Source organism: Halichoeres trimaculatus, unplaced genomic scaffold (genome assembly GCF_033239565.1).
Source record: "Halichoeres trimaculatus isolate MK-OKI-2021-1 unplaced genomic scaffold, fHalTri1.1 fHalTri1_scaffold_9, whole genome shotgun sequence".
NCBI classification, from domain to species: Eukaryota; Metazoa; Chordata; class Actinopteri; order Labriformes; family Labridae; genus Halichoeres; species Halichoeres trimaculatus.
In genome coordinates, this window is record NW_027437188.1 from 9,990,869 (window position 1) to 10,012,964 (window position 22,096).

At 43.1% G+C, this 22,096-nt stretch overlaps 1 protein-coding gene across 2 annotated transcripts; it reads left to right on the forward strand.

Moving 5' to 3' along the window:
* The first annotated feature begins 1,128 nt into the window (after positions 1-1,128).
* Positions 1,129-21,461, forward strand: LOC141797525 (period circadian protein homolog 2-like). Of its 2 annotated transcripts, none has more exons than XM_074678974.1 (22): positions 1,129-1,301; positions 4,999-5,569; positions 10,655-10,747; positions 11,107-11,261; positions 11,532-11,653; positions 11,869-12,070; positions 12,923-12,974; positions 13,328-13,470; positions 13,587-13,665; positions 13,987-14,093; positions 14,188-14,341; positions 14,450-14,558; positions 14,642-14,921; positions 15,354-15,513; positions 15,597-15,733; positions 15,904-16,110; positions 16,236-16,481; positions 16,690-17,801; positions 17,919-18,141; positions 18,252-18,489; positions 18,594-18,744; positions 18,880-21,461. In XM_074678974.1, exons 2-22 carry the CDS (start codon positions 5,115-5,117, stop codon positions 19,033-19,035), a joined length of 4,581 nt encoding a protein of 1,526 aa, XP_074535075.1. In that variant the 5' UTR covers positions 1,129-1,301; positions 4,999-5,114; the 3' UTR covers positions 19,036-21,461. The 2 variants fall into 2 exon arrangements, with proteins under 2 accessions (XP_074535075.1, XP_074535076.1); XM_074678975.1 differs by having other exon boundaries at positions 15,357-15,513.
* Positions 21,462-22,096: the final 635 nt, after the last annotated feature.

The following is a 22,096-nucleotide window of genomic DNA, read 5'->3' on the forward strand; positions in this document are numbered from 1 at the left end:
AAACTGCTTTAGTGAGGCGGGCTGTGAGAGACTTGGTTCTCACATGTACTGATGAGTGGACACAGGCAGACTGCAGGGAGTCTTGTTGACTGGAGTGCCATCTCAGCAGGGGTGATGCGGCTGCCACTTCAAACTGACACTCGCAATAGTCACAAGAGTCCAGACTTTTGCACTGAGCAATTCTTCCGAGGCTTCTGGCTGAAGAAAATATGGTGTTGTGGCTGCAGTACCAGACTATGGGAACAACAAAATGTGTACTCTGCAGTCTGAGTCTCTCAAGATGACCTGTGATGATTAAGCTTGGCACAAAGCACAGTCCCATTCATGATGACAAGCTGTTCAACAAAGGTTCTGTCTACAGGACATGATGTAAACCCTCTTCCTTCTCAGATGTTATTCCCTATGATGCAGGCAAGAGGAAGGGCATAACGAGTATCTACGAATGTACTTTTCCAAGTCGTGTGTGGCATTTTGTTATGTTGCTTAAACGCACGTATATACAATTGTATCCTTAATACAAAATCAGTCAGAACTCGACAACTGAACATCAATTCGGCCAATTCCGTTCCTCACTTTCGTTGAATACAGCTGTGACGCAGTTGGCGTCAGAAACATGTTCTGCCTACCTCCAGTGAAGCAGACCATTCGCTTTACCCGGAGTTTCTACCTAAACGAAAACAGGCGTCCGTTGATCTGGATTTTCATTAAGCTATGGTGGTTAATGACATAAGGAGTGTCCATAAGGGCTCTTTTCGCCATTGCAGCCACGCGTTTTCATGAAGCGAAAATGTGTTCGTGTCGGATACTTTGTGTGGTTCATCATATCCTGGTTGTTTCCTCCTCTGACTTTTACATTTATGTAATTTCAACACTCGATACGCCGTTCTGGACCCAGCTCAGTCGTAACCCCGGTCTCACACTGCACGATTCACACAACATGGGATTCCACGTGCAGTGGATGACTTGTTTATATAAAACGATGGACAGCGCTCTAGGCCAATGAGCTTATGTTATTGCAGTTTCGTCATGTTTTCCATGGATACCGGTATTTTCTGGCCAATTGTGAGAGGGCAGGGGTGGAGTCTGAATTGAGGTCGCGCGCAGAGCTCGCCGATTTGCTGGTGAGCAGTTGCCGGAGAGAGCCGGGGCGGATCCATTGACTACTGTGTCAACCCGTCGACTCTCGTCTCCCATTGAGGAATGCATGGAGGATTTAACCGAATGTTTTTGGTCACCAGTCGATTTTATTTTTCCCGACAAATTGGACGACAGGATTGGTGATTTTTTCGCCTTAAATTCAGGTTGGTGTCGTTTAGTTTAATGCTGGGGCTGTAGTAAGAAGGAATAACCGAGCGTAAAAAAATAAGTTGCATAACAAATCAGTTGTGCGCATGCGCGAAATTTCTGACTGCTCTACTTATTGTACTTTTATAACAGAAAAGGGCGGTTTTAGCTTTTCTTTTTCGCCGTAGGGAAGGAAAAATGTCTTTTTGATCTGAAATGCTTATCATTAGCTGAGTGGTGGTCGTGTTGTGGCGGGTTTAGAGCGATATCGTTACTTTTACATAACTGTGTCAGTGTACCGTGCAGTGGATTGCAGGTCAACGTGTGTGAGGATTTTGAATAGCAGGTCAATGGGAGTTAGATGGGGGAAGGGATGTTTCTTCCTTTTTAAAATAAATATTAAAAAAACCATTTTTTTTATTTAACTCTTAAATATCGTGAGTTTGTATCCGTAGAGAAGTATCAGTCTCGGAAATAAAATTCTAGCGGCTGAAAAAAATGAACTGTTAGCTTATTTTCCATTTAAGTCAGTAGGACTCTCTGAGTAAGCTCAGGCCACAGTAAATGTGCCTTTTTACAGTATTACAGTAGGTTAAATGCATTCACAAAGGCATTTTAGTAACAAAAAGAACAATGTTGATTTGTTGCAGTTAAATGAAATGAAATTGACTGCCAATTGGTGTGTTAAGGTTTTCTATATATTCTAAGGCCTACTGTCCACATACAGACCTAGAAACCTGTAAGGGCCACACTGTAGCCTACCTGTGGCTGTGAGGCCGAGGTGATAATCACATCACACCGCTGGTAACTTGTGATTTTATATACATATATATATCTTAACTCGAGAGCTTTCGAAATCATTACAGTCAGTAGATTCTCAAGCAGTTTTGAGCTTGTAATATTCATGGCTTTAAAGTTATTGCACTTAATCAGGCTGATGTTTTGCATAAAGGTAATTTATGTCGATTAACATTTATGCTGTTATATTATTTCTTATTCATCTAATAATACTTGATAAGAAGTCAGAGGGTTATGTAAAAAAATACTTGTTTAATTCCTTCTGTCATGATTCATAAGGTACACAGTCATGGAATAAGCAACATATAGTGATGTGTGTTGGGAGATACTATGATGTAACTCACTGTTATTGGGTCATTTCAAAGAAATACTGTGGTAGAATTTTGGATGAAATTTATTATTCGTACTACATTATACTTTTGCCGTTGTTTTATCTCTGTGGGGTAACACGTTCATTAGATTTGCCCTGTTTTTAACCAGATGATGGAAGTGATAATCAAGCGTTTCCTTCCTTTTAACATTTTAAGTAGAAATCTGTATCTGTTCTCATGTAATTTATGTTTTACATTTCATTCAAGAGTATGCTTTAACAGGCTGTGGTTGGATACTAGTGAAAGCATGTGGTTTTATGAAACAGGGCTACCACTGCTTAGTGCTGCACTGTAGCCAAATCCATGTGACTGGAGCAGCGTTGTATAATGCCTGGGATCTGTGCTAGTGTGTTGGGTGTATCAGCGCTCTGACTGAAACAGTGCTGAGCTGAGAGCGGAGGGAGTTCAGTTTCATGTCATTCTCCTCTTCGGTTTTTGGAGTTAAATATTAGCTTGTTTTCTTTTGATCAAAATCGAAATCGAGGGGGCAAGCTGTTATTTAGTACTTGTGTGGTCTTGTCTGCTGGTTTGTTTTGAGTTGTGACTGGAGGAAGGGGTATCAGGTAAGTTCGTAGTCATTCTGCATGCTGTTTTAAAAAAAGTTACAAAACCTGCGACATGCAGGGAGCTGTTTCAGTATACTCAAAATGAATGAATGGGATGTTACGTCTGACTTTGTGATCCTGTTACATGCAAGTCATGATTGTTGCTATCCGCTTCAGTCTTTGAGGACTCAGTGTTGATTATTGTCATGCCTGTTTGCTAGAGATATGTTTAAAAAGTCGGCATGTGTGCTGTTAAGACAAACTGTTTTAAAATAGTTGTGGTTGCTATTGTCGGCCTTGATTTTCTTCTACTTACTGTTTACATTGGCGCTGGGGTAATGATTGTGTAATATTCTGTAACTCTCTTGTTAAACCCCTGACAACTATTCGGTTTTATAACTGTGTGATGATGCAGCACTATTTCACGACTTGAAACGTGCTTTTCTGGAGGCTTCTGACTTTTCTTAACACCAAAATGGAAAAAAAATGCCTTAAGTGTTAACACTGACATGATTCTAACCTGCCGTCATTTCCAACTTCCTCCTCCCCGGCTGACATCACTTTAAACTGTTGTCATTCCTTGCTCGGCTCTGATTGGTTAATGTAGCAGCCAATAGGAAGTCCTGTCTGATGGCTTGGCTTCAGCGTCTCTTAAACCAGGGAGTGGGTCATATCTAAAGGTGACAGTGGGCGTGTGGGTGGTCGGAAAGTCTGCTAGATTTTTGCCATTCTTTAAAACTAGAAATCCTTCCTTTAAAACTTAGTGAAGTTATGTAAAAGTGCTTATGTAAAGAGAGAGGAATAGATGAGCGGCCAAATTTAAACTCTTACATAAATAGCTGCAACCTAATGTTGGATTGGATGGCAGGGGAACAATGAAATAATTTGGTTTGGCTCTGGTACCTGTTTCCAGTAGTGCCTAATATGGATTTAATGGACATAAATAGCTTTTATTCTGCTGTTGAGGATGTAGGAGGGGGTGCTGTGGGGTGGATGAAAACTGTTGCTTCCAAATTTATTTTTGCGAATACTCTTATTTAATAGCCATTTACTGCAAGTTGTGAAACTGAAACTGTGCTTAAACTATAATTGAGAGATTTAGTCATAGAGCTTGCATGGGGTATGTAATAATATGGGTTAATAAATGTAGTTAAATATAATTATTAGTTAATTTGTCAGATGGACTATTCTCCCCCTTTCTGATTGTTTGTTTATTGAGGGCACAGTGCTATATTACATAAGGCTGTGTTGAGTCAATTAATTTATAATGAGCAAGGACAGTGCATCAACACATCTGTTTATCATCTATCTGTGAGGGGCCGGTAGCCTTGGCATTAATGATAATGCTGTTGTTTGTGAGGGCGAGCAGATTTCTTCTCAGAGAAACCTCCCACGTCTGTATTAGATAATTCGTGAGGGGCCAGGTGGTGGGGAGGACAAGAGGGATCTTTACTTATTAAATGTATTGAAAGAGATGTTGTCTTTCTCACACCCTGATAGTTTGTTCCAGCCATGTTGAGGAGTGTTATTTGTCCGTGGAGCTGTGTTTCATCTCTACAGACTCACCTTTCATGTGAAAAAGTTCTTTTGAAATTTTCAACCAGATCGCACCAGTCTGGGGGCTTAAGTCTACCCGGAAAGGGCAAACAGCGGCCTATTTACTGAGCAGACCTTTTGAGGGATGAACTGCTGCTGTGTTGGTGCATCTTTTATGTGTGTGTATGTGTGTGTGCATAGGTACACAACAACAAGATCACATCATCTGCTTTGCAGTGCCCTTTTCTTCATCACTGACTTTTACAGGTGCTGAAATTCAGGCTGTCACAGGCTGATCAGATCAAAGTGCTTGCTGTATTTTCATGCTTTGTTGCGCACAGTCCATATTGATTGTTTCTTATTTTAACCTTTATCTTTGCCATTGATCTAAAGTCAACAGAAAAGCACTGTATCCTAAATGCTTTGTCTGAGTGCCTGTGTTATTTTTATCCTCCCTCCTGTAGACTGCACCCCAACTCAAGCGAGATCAACTCCATTTACCCCCCAGTGCCATGCACTTCATGGCAGTGCCATGTGGAAGGTAACATAATCTCCAGTAATTTGACCTTTGGCTCATCTCATGTCTGAAGACAGCGATCCAAAGCACTACCTGTACCCAGCCCTGGAGGGGCGTGAACGGAATCGGGAAAGAGTTGGCTTCCAAGTGGAGGAAGAGGAGCACTCTGCCTGCGATCCCATCAGCCAACTTCACCGCATGGCCAGCAGTTACAGCGAGGGTTGTGGCAGGCAGGATGGAGTCGAACTGGAAGCAGAGTTGGGACTGGCCTCCGAGGGGAGTGACAGCAGCCACGAGCACCCGGCCTCACCGAGCTCCCCTCATGATGATAGAAAGCGGCCACGCCCTCCCTTACACGAGGATGTAGAGATGGGTGGCAGCGGCTCAAGTGGGAGTGGGACAGAGTCCCATGGTAACGAGTCGCATGGAAATGAGTCCCATGGCAATGAATCCGTGGGCAGCTCCAACGGCAATGGCAAGGACTCTGCCCTCATGGAGTCTTCGGGAAGCAACAAGAGGTGAGACACATCAAATGCACTGAAACGTGGTAAACTCAGTTTTTTCCCCCAACACCATGGGGGAGCAGACCATCTAGGTCACGGAAGTATGGTTCATTACATGTAATAGAAGAGCCATTTTCTCCTGTATGAGTCATTGTTGGGGTGAATCAGTGTAACAGCCTGCGCCTCAGACAGGGGACAGCAGTCTGCTCCTATTTCTGAGACGGGCGACTAAAAGACTTTGGATGCAGTCTCTAAGAGTGTCATGGTGAAAGTATCTGGGAAATGGATACGAGCTACCTGGGGAAACATTACTTTGCGCTGTTTTTGATAAGCCCTTGAGGAAAAACCCCAACGTCGTAACTCTTTGATAATTTGTCAAACATGTGCTTAATCTGATTTAGCAATGAAAACTGACTTAGAAAAGCAGATGGATTGAGAAAAACTTATTGTTTATCATTAAGCGATCAGAAAGTCTTTAAAAATGTACAATTGTTTGGCTTTATGTGACTAACAATAGCAGAGCTAACACCACCTGCCAAACAGCCTAAACCAGGCAGCTGATGTTTCACCGTCTCTCCATTTCCCTTAAAATTCAGCACAGTGTCCTTAAGAAATGACTTCTGTAAAGACAGTCAACACCCTTAAGGCCTTTTTTTCAGTAGCAGCCGAATTTCCAAACATTGGCTCAGTAGGCACTGAGGATAAAAAAAATCAGGTGAGCTTTTCAGATGACATGGTGCCCAGAGTATGATTTATCCAAGAATCATGGTTAGTGGTTCATGTCTAAGAAAGCTTGGTCTGGTTGTTTATTGACTCTTTATGTAATTCAAAGACCCTTCAGGTGAAACAACACTCTCTTTTCTGTCTGTTTGATCTGATTTGATTCATCTCTCAGAAAAGTAGTGCATCAGTTGGTGGTCCACTGTTACATAACAAACTATTGTTTGCTCTATTGTCCATGAGGAGGGAAATACTGCATATTTACTGCATGCAACCCTGGAAACAGCCTCCACTCACTCCTGGCTGAGGTTTTTGCAGATATCCAACCGCCCTTCTCAATGTGAGGCAATATGCTAGAGCTCAGAATATCATTGTGTATATGATAGTTTTGCATATATCTTTACTTGTTTGTGCCTCTTTAATTAGAACAGGACTGTATCCAGTGTGGTCCGTGCTTTAAAACTAAGCAGTCACTTTCTCAAAGACTAATGATGTTACACGCAGGAATGTCCCAGCAGAATGAGTTCAAACACACACCTGAGGAACTTGACACACTTGCAACCCATTAAGAAAATGTAAAGTAGGACATTGGCCTCTGGCTTCAGTTTGATGGCTACAGACTCTTGTTGCTGCTTGGAGATTAAGCTTTTCTCACCAAAATGAGTATTGTTCAAATTTTGTTTCTTTTCAATGAACTGCAATTGTAGTTTGTTTCATTAGGCTTATCAGTAGACATAAACTTTCACCCTTTAAAGTACAATCAGTGAAACTCTAGTCTGGTAAAAGGTGAATTGTAAAGGAAGCAGATGGAGAGCAGTTCAAATCAGCTGACAGCCAGCTGTACAGTCGTCATCAGAGGCAGACAGTGTGTTAGATGACGCCTTGATTTACGTAATAAGAGTGTCCTTGTATTGTCTCCCTCCCATGTCTCCCACAAGGCTGAAGCAGTTTGAAATGTGCAGTCTAATAAGCCAGTACCTTGTGGAAAGAATAAGTGGACTGTCCCTACATCCAACTCTCTGATTTTAAAAACACATTTATGCTTCACTTGTTTCGATGCTCAGAGAAGAGTTAAGGATTCAAAGTTCTGAATTATAATCTAAAACTGCACTCTCTGATCCCCTTGAGCTTGTAGTACGTCATAGATAGATGCTGTGTGACTCAATGAGCCAGAGAGCTGCAGCCACTGTGATAAGCTTTCAAGAGGCAGATTACTGTGTTCTTCGAGATACAAAGCTTTATTATCATTTTTCTGATGTGCAAGGACAACAATACCAGGAAACTGAGACGGCACTCCCTCAAAAAAAATAAACAACCACTTCATATATTGAAAAAAAAGCAAAGTGTTGTGCTAAAGAAGGTTTAAACAGCAGAGTAAGTTTATTGTATTATTTATATTGCCCCAGTGCATTATGACGTAAAGGTTATTTTTGGGAGCATCCAGTTTCTGCATCCATGCGTCTCGCAATGTTGATGCGCCATTCCCTCTCATACTCTTTTTGGTCGTCTTTTCCAAGGTTATTTATGACAGGATGGTTTGATGACTGTCTTTTTGAGCTGCCTCATGCATTATCAGAAATTTGATCAGGTTTTAGTGAGTTTAAAGCTAAAATGCAGTCGTAGAGCAGTGTTAACCTCTTGACGTAGGGATAACTTTTAAGCGATGATTAGAAAAGTTTTTCCTTTATAGGGTTTTCTGCATTATGCAGAGTGACAGGCTTCTAAACTTATCAAGTTCCCACTAAAGGCATGTTAAATGATACAAGAGTGACCTTTCCAATCATCATTATAAACTCTATAGTATGGAGGAAGCCAGATGTATGCTTGTTTTTGGCCATAATCCCAGAATCTTGGAGGGGATTCTTGGTTTGTAGCATAGCATGTAAAAATCGGATGTTATCTTGCTCAGCTCAAAGTGAGGTCGCCACAAAAACTGGCCGCCATGGTGACTGGCAACAGTATAGGTCAAAAACTCTGTCTTACCATTCATTCCAAATGGGCTGTGGTCAAAATGAATACATCTCATAATAATGTTTCTCACATCCACATGCTATACTAATATAAAGATTTTACTGGGCTGGGCTGTGTTGAAGTCCTCTTTTTTCTAAAACGTTTCTTTTTCATAAGTTATTTGAGGTTAAAATGGTGTTTTGAGTCATGTTTCACAATGAGTGACAGCTGTCATTCTTGAGTTTTTTTCTTGGGAATAGTAAGATGCTTAGAGAAGGAGAGTCAAGAAGAGATTAGACCTTTAAAAGACAACAAACCTTTCTTGTTTGCCACCCGGCTCCACTCAGATTCTCTGCTGCACAAGGACAATGCCTGACAGGGGTATTTGGCTTCAAAACCATACAGTGGTAAAAGGTGGAGCCATGCAGTCCATTCTAAATGTAATCTATGGTTTGTAGTGGTTAGCTAGTATCAGAGTTACATTGCATGTGATAAAATAAAAGAATCAAATAATAGCATGTGCTATCATCCAACAGTATGATATCCATGTTTTTTTGGCCAGTAGCGTGCTTTGGATGGTTTGTTGATTGTTTGATGGAACAAAGAAGAAGAATACAAATAAAAATACAAAAAGTGATGCTGTAGATTACAAAACATGACTGATACTCATGCTCAAATGAACAGCAATCAACATTATTCTATACATTGTAACAGAATATAAACAACTCATCCGTAACTTAATAAACTAAGTTAGGCTGATAAGCTGTTATGTACAGAGTTAAAGTTGTTCATAATGCTTAACAGCAGCCACACTTATGAGGCTGCCTCCAGTGTCTACAGACATAATCAGATTGTTTTTTATGATTGGTGTCTCAAGTACAGATATGAGTCCATGCCAACTAGTGGTGGAAGAAAAAAATTGATAAATTTTAGGATTTTTGTTTGACAAGGTTAAAATTGGGATTCCTTGTCAAATAAGCATTTTTTTTTCCAAATTCAGATTCTTCATTTCAGACTTCTTTAATAAACTGACTTGGGATGGGTACCTTTCACATTTGAAACGATATGGTACCGATGCCCAGTACCTGGCAATCGATACCAGTACTCAGCGGCACCTATTTTCGGTACTTTTTTGTGTTTCTGTGGTTAAAAAAAACAATTTTTTTAAGTCATAAAATACATATCTTTTTTTGACTACACATATTTATTCTTCATTAAATAACCCCGGCAATGCTGTGTTCATGTCCAGCATGGAAAATTGGCTACCCTTTCACTCCCTCACAGTCACAAGTATGTATTTAGGTACCTAAACATGGTACCTTTTGATTTTACATGAACCGGTACCCAGTACTTTGAACAGAATTCGGACGGTTCCTATAAAAGTACCTAATTCGGTACCCATCCCTAAAACTGACTTTAAAAAAGTTTCCACTTTTCTCCAGCAGAGGGTGAAATATTTCTCTCTGGCTCATGTGATGTGCATTTTATGTTAAAATATAGCTCCTGATATGGTCTAAAGACTTTATCATCATCATTTAACTTTTTCACATGGTCTGGAGTAGTGCTGCACGATTTGGGGAAAAGGTGCGATTTGCAATTAGGTGGACAATATTGCGATTGCGATTATGCTTGCGATTTAATAAAAAAAGTTGTGTCATGATGAGTCTACAGACTTGCTTGGTTATCATGGAGAAAAATCTGAATTGCATGTGCTGACATTGCGATTGCGATAGTCGTGCAGCCCTAGTCTGGTGTTAAAAAAGCAAATTAAAAATCTCAAAAATTGTAAATATCAAAGAATATCAATTACATAGAATCGGCACCCCGAAAATCACAAAAAAAACTTGAGCTGCAGGAATAGCATATGGTCCCAGCCCCATTGCTAACTACTAAAATATGCTGGTTATACACCCATTTGGTTTCTCTTCTGTGCTCTCAGAAACTAAATTTAATTAGATAGAGAATGATCTCCCCTGCCTTTGTAGCACCTACTACAATATTATTCGTATTTTTGATCAGTTTCATAACCAGTTAAGATCTTCTCACAGGAGCTTTAAGTGAAGGTTTTCGGCCAAAGAGCAAGTTTACAACAAGAACCAAGGACCATAAGTCAGTGTTAAGCAAAGAGCAGTGTAACCTGCAGCTGGTGTTTGTGTTGAACTGTCTGTTCCCTTTATTTTCCAAATCAAGAGAAGAAGACGTTTCGCCCTCATGTATGCACCTGTGAGCTACTTATTATATTTATACATGCCTATTTATACCAATGGTATGTTGATATTTTAAATGTACCAGGCACACGTCAAAGGCCTTGACTTCATGTGTTTGGTCTTACCTGTTGTTATGGTTCTCTAAATGTGCTTCCACAATGTTCTGTTCTTTAGTCTCTCTGTGTACATCTGTAGTAACACAACATGTTGTTTATGATTGCAGCTCGAACTCACACAGCCCCTCACCGCCAAGCAGCTCCAACGCTTTCAGTCTGGTGAGCTCGGAGCAGGACAACCCTTCAACCAGCGGCTGCAGGTTAGTAAACATTTCAGATATCATGTTATGAAGGAAAAAAAAGGTAGATAGATGGTGGTTCATTCATGCATTCAATTTCGTGCATTTAAAAGTTTGACAGAGCATCAACCAAAACAGTGAGGGACTTGTCTGTTTCTTCTTAGTTGAGAAATGTGCTGCCAGTTTTTACTTGCATGCTGCAGTAAGTCGGTGTAAAACCAGCAGGAGATGTTATCCTCTCATCCCTCTTACATTCTGGTTATCTACCCCCTCCTGCCCTGCTCCCCATATGGGAATGCCGTGCTTCCCATGAGTGTGACAGCAATGGTGAGACGTTGTCATTTTGACGCATGTGTGTTTGTCTCATGTTCGCCTTGCAGCAGCGAACAGTCCGCCAAAGCTAAGACACAGAAGGAGGTTTTTAAGACCCTAAAGGAGCTGAAGATGCATTTACCTTCGGAAAAGAGGAGCAAGGGGAAGTCCAGCACGGTCAACACGCTCAAATATGCTCTGCGGTGTGTCAAACAGGTGAAAGGTAAGACCTGCTTTCATCTGCACTTATTCTGACGTAGGCCGTTCATGTGTTTACCTTGTTGTTAGTGAACATCAGCTATGACGATTACTGTTACATTCCTGAGTAAACTGATGTGGTCTTGGATGCTAGATAAAAAGGACTTATCATGCGTTGTGAATTTTTAGCGGCAGTTTGGAATGGAAACAGATCAAAGCATGGTGAAGCTTGAACGTACCGTATGCTGGGTGTGAGAAGATATGTGCATTAATTAGGCTTCACTTTGTTCTGCAGCAAATGAGGAATACTACCAGATGCTGATGATCAACGACAGCCAGCCACCAGGCTTTGATGTCTCCTCCTACACTATTGAGGAAATCAACAGCATCACCTCTGAATACACCCTCAAGAACACCGTAAGTACCTGCGGTTTTTATCTTTAACAAACAGGGAAAATCTGAACCAAGTCGAGCTGCAGCATAAGTTTGTCTTTAGACAGAGGCTTTGAATCACATACTGATGGAAACATGCAGATGTAACTCTGTTAGAAATGATTCAGCTCTGGCATGCTGAATGTAGAATTTATCTTATAAATGTCAGTTTTTAAAGTAGATTTTTCTTCACTGCACAGGATATATTCGCAGTCGCCGTCTCCCTCATCACCGGGAAGATTGTTTATATTTCGGACCAGGCAGCAACTATCTTGAACTGCAAACGGGAAGTGTTCAACAACGCCAAGTTTGTTGAGTTCCTGACGCCGCAGGATGTCAGCGTGTTCTACAGCTTCACCACGCCCTACCGCCTGCCCTCATGGAGTATGTGCACTGGCGCAGGTACATATCACCTCCAGCATTATGCATCACTATATTCAACACATCTTTCAAATGTATATCTCAATCAAACACGCCAAAAGGGTGCTCCCTCCCCCCCTGTAGGGCACGTGGGGGAGCCACATGTAGCACGACCCTCGCCACCTGCACACACAGGCATCTATTTCCTACATATAACCCATCTCCACACACATGCTCATACACACACAGCACGTATTACATTAACATGCTTGATCACACTTTAACCAGTGTACACCCACTCGGTCTCACCTCCCACGTATTTGCTGAAGACGTAACCATGCCACACTGGGACACTTTTTTGTAAGGAGCACCTGTGTGTACAAGTGATTTAATGTAAACCCATCATGCTATAAATGACCCCAGGATTCTAGGTGGTTCTCCAAATTCAAGATGATCAAATCCAGAAAAACGGCTAGCTATATATAAAAATGAACCTCAGAAATGTCCTTCCAGATCAAATTATGTAACAAGTTTTTAAGCCATGAGTTTTTCCACTCTTTGTGTTGTCTTTGCACTTCTAAGATACCATGGTTGACTGTGTAGTCTCAACAGCCTGTGGTCAACAGATGTGGGAGCTGTTATCAGTCCATGAGTTAAGAACAGGCAGACATGCCTTGATTATATTCTAAAATGTTGAAGCTTCAGTCTGCAGCTGCTCTTTTAAGACAAACAAGTATTCCTTGTATTTTGACTACAACCTTACTCCAACAGACCTCTCATGTCCTGTTCTTAGTGTGTTGAACATGGATGACTAACAGGTGTTTGCTCTGGATGTAGTCGATGTCATGCATTTGGTGATTTATTCATCCCACCTTCTCCCTGTCTCTAATTCAGAGTCGTCTCCCACGGAGTGCATGCAGGAGAAATCCTTCTTTTGCCGCATCAGGTGAGTGACAGTGGCCGGCAGCTTCTCTGATCCATAGTTTCCTGCTCAAACAAGCTGTGAGTCAGCACTGGGTTAGTGTGCAGAGGGAGGGAGGAACGGAGAGGAGGGAGGACGTCAGCAGCTGGGAAGTTAGCAACTGTTTCTCCATCTAGTGGGCAGAGATGGTATTGCAGTTGCAGCTAAATAACACTTCTCAGTATCAGATTACAGTTATTTATCTTTAACATCACTTGTGCTACCAGAATAAATTAAATTCAATTTTTTTAAGCAAACTACTTTATACACCTTGAAGCACCCTTTAAAACTCTTCAGCTCAGGGAACTTCTGACTGACATGTGTCTTTATCTTTTCAGTGGTGGAAAGGAGCATGAAGGGGATCTTCAGTATTACCCATTTCGTATGACTCCTTACCTGATGAAAGTCCAGGATGCTGAGCTGGCTGAGGAACAGTTCTGCTGCCTCCTGCTGGCTGAAAGGGTGCACTCTGGATATGAAGGTAAGACAGTCAGATTGTATAACTGTGCCTCACTCAATCACATTATTTGAAGTTTCTCTCTGTGTGTGAGGACAATAAATGAATTGCAAACTATTTTTTTTTCCGTCTTTCCACAGCACCCAGAATCCCTCCGGACAAGAGAATCTTTACCACAACACACACACCAAACTGTGTGTTCCAGGATGTGGATGAGAGGTGAGTGAATCTGTGCTATTTTCTTCTTTGTGGAAGAAAGCTGCAGTTTGATTTCACAATAAAGAGACGCAGGCTCTGTGTTTCACTAAACAGACCTTCTTTGGCCTTGTTTTCAGAAAACGGTAGCCTTGCTTGCCTGATTTTTCTCATAGCAGTTTTTTTTTTATTTAAAGTTCTGAGCTGAAAAGCGCTGTTGACATATAATTTAACCAATCTGACTTAAAAAATATTGAAATACCCTTTTGAGGTGAACAAGCTGAGATACAAGAGATCCAGGATTCATTTCTTTGCCTTTGACACATGGGTTTTCTTTTCTATCAGGGCTGTTCCTCTGTTGGGTTACCTCCCTCAGGACCTGATTGGGACTCCTGTGCTACTCAATCTACACCCGAGTGACCGACCTCTTATGTTGGCTGTGCATCGAAAGAGTAAGAACACTTTTTGTTTACATATTCTTTTAGCTTTGTATCTATGCTTTCCTGTATTTTGCTCCTTACACACTAAATCTCCTTTTGTCCACAGTTTTGCAGTACGCTGGCCAGCCGTTTGATCACTCCTCCATTCGCTTCTGTGCGAGAAACGGCGAGTACATCACTATCGACACCAGCTGGTCCAGCTTTGTTAACCCCTGGAGCCGCAAGGTCTCCTTTGTTATTGGCAGGCACAAAGTCCGCATGTGAGTATCCCAGGATGATGACTTAGTTCACTTTTTTATTTAATTATTCAGCTTTAAATTGTGGAACTTTGAACATGTTACGTGACGCTGATGTGCTTTTGTTTTCAGGGGTCCTGTGAATGAAGATGTTTTTGCTGCACCAGCTTTTCATGGAGGGAAAATCATGGACTCGGACATCCAGGAAATTAGTGAACAGATCCACAGGTTGCTCCTCCAGGTACGTACACACACAGAAACACTGAACTCCCGTTTAGGTAAACCGAGTGTTTCAGCTCATCTAACAACCCCCTCCATATGCAGCCGGTCCATAACATGGGCTCCAGTGGTTACGGCAGCCATGGCAGCAATGGTTCCCATGAGCAGCTGGTGAGCATCAGTTCATCCAGTGAGAGCAATGGGAACGTCACAGCAAAGAAGACAGCGGAGGAGACAGGAAAGGCCAAACCTCCCAGAACGTTCCAGGAGATTTGTAAAGGGGTCCACATGCTGAAGAACCAGGACTTCCAGGTCTGCCTGCGCTCCCCTTCCTCTTCGCCCTTACCATCGCCGTCTAAGCCTGAGCAGAAGAAGACCACTGACAGTGAGTTCTGTTAAAAATTACAGAAACAGAAACACTCTTTGTGCTACACTCAGCACAAAGACACAAAGGTCGCACACATACACACACATATAGTGTAGCTATCACAAGTAGGTTTGAAGCCAAAGGCAAACTGCTTATGAACAAAAAGAAGCTTGTGAAAATTTTCTTCAAGGATTCTTTCATGCTGTCATAAAATGTCAGTACACTTTTCATCAGTAAAAAATGTCTCAAAAGTTTTTAGGTTTATCCTTTTTTATCTTTTCATTACCTAAAACAAAGCACTCAGAGTGAAATCTAGAAATTATTTGTGTGGCAACAAAATCCAAAGAGAAGTCATCAATAAAATGTAACCAAGCGATCATTTATGTGTGTGTAAGACTCTGCATGTTTTCTCTGACTGTGTTTCTGATGTTTCTCATCCTTCCTCTACAGCAGCAGTCTCAGCTCAGAAGAGTCCAGTAGTTCGTCTAAAGGACTCAGCAGCTCCTCTGCAGGTTAGGGACAGTACTGCAGCCACCATGGAGGACTTCCCCTGCAAAGACCAGACCGTCCACTCCTACCAGCAGATCAGCTGCCTCGACAGTGTGATCAGGTGAGCGCTGATCTCTGGTCATGATTGTGAGAATTCAAAGATCACATGAGAACAATCTAATCGAACCCGTTTGTGTTTCTCAGGTACCTGGAGAGTTGTAACATCCCCATCACAGTGAAGAGGAAGTACCAGTTCTCCTCCAACACCACCTCCTCCAACTCAGATGATGATAAGAAGGCCTTAGAGGATGGATTGCAAGGGCCTCAGGATGCAAACCCAGGCATGTACACACACGCGCAGACACACAAAGAAGAGTGTTAAATGCACTGTGTTGATGCAGTGGTAAAATCATACACAGAAGCATCCATTGTTTATTTCTCTGCTACCAACAGGAAGTTGACTGTGTCTTTCTGAGTTTGGAATTAACTGGATTTATCTCTCCCGATCCAGATCCTTTGATGCTTGATGCCCAGCCAGGTCTGTCAAACATGAAAGCACCCAAGAAGCCTCCATCCGGAGCAGCTGCTGTGGTGGGCGGCCCCCTGGCACCCCTCACTCTGCCAAGCAAAGCTGAGAGTGTGGTGTCTATCACCTCGCAGTGCAGCTACAGCAGCACCATCGTCCATGTAGGAGACAAGAAGCCTCAGCCAGAGTCTGGTGAGTGTTAAACTCCAGTTTTCAGAAGCTGTTGGTCAGAAACAGCATGCATGGTGTGTGTTAGAGCATCTGCTACTCAAAAAGTTCTGTTTTACTGATTTTTATGGATTTGTCCCCTTGCACAGAGATTATCGAGGACGTGGCTGAGAGCCCTGCACCTCCACCGCTGCCTGTCAGTGTGGTATCACCTCCCAGCCAGGAGAAGGAGGCTTACAAGCGACTTGGACTGACCAAACAGGTGCTGGCTGCACACACGCAGAAAGAAGAGCAGGCCTTCCTCAATCGCTTCCGGGAAGTCCACAACGCCAGGACCTTTCAGAAAGACTGTTCCACGTATCTGCACAAACAGAGAGGTCCAGCCAACGCCGAAGGTAAACACTCTCAAATAGTCCCATGTGTCTGAAATGCTCAGAATTTAGGGAAGTTTTCATTTTTAAAGTAAGGAGTTGTTTATTAGGTAATAAAGCAGCAGCCAAATGAGTTCTTAGTTCTGTGCAGGTGAGCCAGAGCTCCACTCAGCAGTATTTAATCATGAAGTCATGTCTGAAAATAACATCTGACCTTTATGTGTCACCACAGAAGCATCCGGACCACGAGGCACAGCCAAACAGGGCCCTGCTCGGCCTGAGACCACTGCCAAGAAGGGCAACCGCAACAGGAAGTCCAAGAAGCCGCGGATGAAGCATCCTGATTCTTCAGATAGTGCTATATCCAACCGTAAACCCCGCCCTCCTCTGCAGGGTCTCAACCAAACCTCATGGTCTCCATCAGAGGCCTCCCAGTCCGCTTTTAACGTTTCCTACCCAGCCATGGTGCCTGCTTACCCACTCTACCCCCCAGCTCCTGCTGCCACAGCTCAGGCCCCCCGCCCTGACCCCGCCCTTTCTGCAGGATTTGGAGAGGGTCAGAGCACCCAAGCTCCACCCACTGCCACGCCATTTCCTGCTCCTATTGTTACACCTATGGTGGCTCTAGTGTTACCCAATTACCTCTTCCCCCAGCTAGGACAGATAGGTCAGATAGGGCAGCTGGGAGCTGCTCCCAGACCAACGTTTTTCACTGAGCCCACCCAAACACAACCTGCATACACGACTCAGCAGCCGTTTCAGCCCCCACAACCAGCCTTCACCATGCAAACACAAACCCCCTTCACTGCCCAGCAGCCGTTTCCTGTGCAGACTGCTTTCAACCCCCAGCAGCCATTCCAAACGGCCCAGACCCCCTTCTCCACGCAGCAGCCTTTCCAGGCTGCTCAGACTGCTTATACCACCCAGCAGCCATTCCAGGCGCCTCCGCCTGCTTACACCACCCCTCAGCCCTTTGTTGCTCAGCCTTCTTTCCCCGTACAGACTCAGTTTGTGGCTCAGGCTCCGTATCCAGCTCAGCCTTTTCCTTACAGCCTAACAGCCGAGCCCTCCAAAGCCCTTGCCGTGGAGCCCAGAGAGGGGGCTCCTTCACGCTCCTCCACCCCTGCCTCTGGAGCTAGGGAGCCCGCCACATCGCCGCCGCTGTTTGAGTCACGCTGCAGCTCACCACTGCAGCTCAACCTGCTCAGCATGGAGGAGGGTCAACGCTCTGTTGAAAGACAGGACAGCACGGTGCCATCTGGTGTCGTGGCCAACAGTTCATCAGGGCCCGGAGGAGCAGGAGAGAAGATCGGAGGAACAGCCAAGAACGAAAGTCATAAACAGGTGAGAGACAAAGAAAACAATCACAGTCGAACAAACCAATGTGTGTGGATTAACCTCACCTCAGTGTGGCACATAAGTTGAAGCTGCTCTCTAAACTTTTGCTGTGTTGTGTTTCAGGTGGAGTCACCAGGAGACGGAGCCAACAGTGATGGCAACTCCTCATCCTGTGACCTGCTGGACATTCTGCTGCAGGAGCAGGAGGACTCCCACTCTGGCACAGGTTCAGCCACATCTGGCTCCATGGGCTCAGGCTCTGGCTCAGGTTCAGGCTCTGGATCGGGCTCTGGATCAGGCTCAGGCTGTGGTACATCAGCTAGTGGAGCTTCTGGCAGCAGAACAGGTCAGTAGCTCTGAGCTGGAAATAATGTTTCTACCTGCTCATAAACTTTCACTCTTGCATCATCAGACGCTCAGTTTTTGACTTACTTCTTTTTTCTAAACGGTGTTTAGGGAGCAGCAACACCAGCAAGTACTTCGGCAGCGTTGACTCTTTGGAACATGATCACAAGACAGAGGCCAAAACCAAGGCAAGAGGTGAAGGTGGCTCTGATGGGGGACAGTCCCAGACCAAGGCCTCAACTCAAGGAGATGGGGATCATTTCATCAAATATGTCCTTCAGGAGCCCCTCTGGCTGCTCATGGCCAACGCTGACGACAAGGTCATGATGACCTATCAAATGCCATCCAGGTGAGTCAGTGACGTGGATTAAACTGAATCAAAATCAGAGAGTAAAGAGTAAAACCAGTATCATCCTATGTGCATGTTTCATTAACATGTTTTTCAACCTGCAGGGACATTCAGAGAGTCCTGAGAGAAGACAAAGAGAGGCTGAGGCAGATGCAGAAGAGCCAGCCTCACTTTTCCTCAGACCAGCGGCGGGAGCTCGTTGAGGAGCACCCCTGGATGAGGAGGGGCGGTCTACCAGCTGCTATTAATGTCAGGGTAAGGGCTCACACACACACAAACGCCAATTGTAGATCTCAAAGATTTGACAGTCAAATGCATGTTGCTCTGTTTGTCCAGTTTCTAAATAAAAATAATTGAGATTGATCTTTTTTATTGTGTGTGTGTGTTTAGGAGTGTGTGTACTGCGAGGATGCAGCGGCAGCTCCCATTGAGGAGGATTTGCCTGACATGGACATGGGAGAGCTCGGTGAGGAGCTGAGCCGAGAGGACCAGAACGCTCAGAGCCAATCAGAGGCAGCGAAGCCTCAGCAGGACTCTGGCTCTTGAATACTCACACATACACACTTATAGCCAGCAGGGGGACACCCTCTACCATGGACCCTCATGATGCACCACACACACACTCACACACACACTCATGCACATTGTGAAAGAAACTATTATGTGCCTGACCATCCTCGCGAATGCACACACACACTTGACATGAACTCTAAAGGACTCTGTGTTGCCGTTGTGAATACGAGGATGTGTGCCGCTCATTTGTTCGTGTGTGTGTGTTGTGCGGAGGGCTGATGCTGAAGTGCAGCTCTTGATGTGTCTACACAGGAGGCACTCACACACAGATGCAGGCCCAGCCCATGTGGTTGGTGACCTTTGGCCTCCCAGATATATTTCTCTGTGTGTCCCATGCTCTCTGTTGAAGGCAGAGGATGATACAACTTTTTATTTTTTGAAGAATTGATCATGTTCTCAGCCAGCAGCTCTGCATCGCTGTTTGAATCCTTTGCCACCACACGTGACGTTGTTGTCTTAACTGTTTGCCACATGGTCCCGTTCCAACCCCAGGATCCTCTTTGTTTCCTCAGAAGGAGCTGTGTAGGACAGTCATGGTGCTCACTGGATGATGTGAGCTGGGCCAAAAGGCGTCGATTAGCACTTTTTTTAACCATTGCTCCAGTGACTCTCAAACTGAGTTTTTGGATCATCAGCAGTGGAAGCACTTGACTCGAGAGACAATGATAAGTCATGTCGGCTGTTTTTTTTATTTCTCAAAAGTGACAATCTGAGACATAGTGCAAGGTGTTCATAACATGATATCGTTATTTATTTTCTACCAAGTAATGTTTCTAGAATAGAAGTCGAAGCCAAATCCTTTCAGCTGAACAACTTTGGAATCAACTCCTTTGAATTCACTCTGACAGCTAAAACCTGGAGCTCACCTGGTTGTCTCCAGCTTTTTACAAACTAAGAAGAAATATTTTTACATGAAAAACAAACTGAGAGGATGTCTGTTTAAAATCTGAAGCTTCAATTGAGTTACAAAGTGACGATCTATGGGATTACAAATCCACCTCTCACCTTGAATTTGTACATGTAGAGGAATTTCTTATGTAGCTTTGAAAAATGAGCATGAATGCCCAAATATTTTTCACTGGGTGTGGTGCAGTTCTAGTACAAAATGTCATTTTTAGACCAAATGAGCGCTGTTGTACAGGATTTATACATCATGTACAATTATAATGCTTCTGTTTACATCCTTCCAGAGAGTTTCCCATTTTCCGTCACTTTTCCTTTTAACACAAACACACTACTCTTCTCCTGCTTTCCTGTCAAAAGAAGCTTTTATTAACACAGGCAAACTCCAGGCACCACCTGATTGACTCAGAGCTCTCTACAGGTGTGTGCTGTGTATTTTAAAGCCATCAGTCAGAGCAGTGTTTTTCTCCACAGAGATAAATGTTGAGATTCAGCACTGAAATGTAAAAGGTAAAATGGGAAAACAGCATCGACTTTGTAGCAAATATGGGGACCATGTTGCCTCAGTACTCTGGGTTATATATAGGAAAGGTGACATGCATGCACCAGCGAGTCCACTGTTATCTTATGTGAAGTATTCGGAAAACAGGGGCAGTCCGCATTGGCTCCATGTCAGCTGGTTCAGGTTATCAGCACAAGAACTGGGAACAACTCTGGTGCTAGGACAGAGACACTGATGGGACATGGTTTGTGAATGTAACAGACAGGACCAAGAGCATCAGCTGGCGTTTTTGTCTTCATGGTTTTTAATTTCTTGTCCAAATGTCAGACACTTTTATTATTGTTCTATTTTTCTATTTTTATTTTCATTGATGTGTTTTATGTGTTTGACTTTGGAGAGTTTGTGAGTGTCATCGGGGACGGACCCTACCTCTATTAAATCCCAGGTCCTGTGTTTAGCAGCACGTGGTGGTGTTTGAATGTGAACAGAGCGCAGCAGTCAGATACTAAAGAGATTCTGGTGAATGATGGGCTCATGCAGAGTCAGTGGACTGCCTGTCACCACCTTCAGAAACTGCAGCCTGTCTCTGTCTTTTGTCTCTTTACTGTGCAAAATATCTCGAGAGGGGGGCCTCCAACACTCACCTGTGCACAGCCCATTACGAACGCAAGAATGTAGTACAATATTATGAAACAGAACTGTGGATAAAGTTTTTTCTATACGTGAGTGTGAGCTGGAGAATGCTGCTGCACTAGTTTTAAAGCCTTGCCTTTTCCATAAGGCCTTTCAGAGAGGGAATCTGTTTTAGTGAATCTCACACTGGTGGGCTGTTGGAGAAACCCGGACCTGTAAATGCATACACACGCGGTACTGGCACATGAAGCTGTGTATGGTCATGTAAATTTGTTTCATTGCCACTGTATGAGTCTGTGCTATATTAAACTAGCACAGTTCTGTGCATTTTTGTAGGTAATATGATGTGACAATGTTGTAATAAAACTACAGAAATATAAACACGTGTCTTTTATTTTTACAGCATTTTCCCCTCACTCAAGTCATTAAGACCTTTACATGGAGTGAACACAAAGACATGTAAGAAGTAAAATAGGAGTGAAAAAACTTAAGATAACCCAAGATAAAGTCAAAATGAAATAGTGCTTTAACAGTGTTAACTTCACAGTAAGCTTCCCTTTCAATGCTGTATTAATTCAGTTTAGCCGAAAGTTTAACCATACACCAGCCTTCCCGAGGGTCAATAGTTTATCATGCCATACAATACCGTAATACATATTAATACGATTCCATTCGCTAAATCGCAACATACATGAAGACACAACTGTGTTATACACCACTCTAGGATACTATAGATGATGATCTGATGAGATATAATGAAAGTGATATAAAAAGATACAAAACCATACAATAAGAGCAGATGCTATGTTTGACATTATGACATACCATACATTCTGAAACCATACCATTTCATACCATATAATATAGCATCATATATTCAAAATAGATACTGTGTGATACTAAACAGCACCACTAGTCTATTCTCTTTCCCATATGCCACAAAATGTGCCTCAAAATTTCTGATATGCCATGATGTGATAAGATATGCAATCGGAC

Bases quoted from the DNA above. Each gene is read 5' to 3' on its own strand.
- LOC141797525 (XM_074678974.1), top strand. From the start codon at position 5,115: ATGTCTGAAGACAGCGATCCAAAGCACTACCTGTACCCAGCCCTGGAG. The intron at 14,094-14,187 runs GTAAGAACACTT...TTTTGTCCACAG, and splicing joins GTTGGCTGTGCATCGAAAGA to TTTTGCAGTACGCTGGCCAG. The intron at 18,490-18,593 runs GTGAGTCAGTGA...TTCAACCTGCAG, and splicing joins ACCTATCAAATGCCATCCAG to GGACATTCAGAGAGTCCTGA.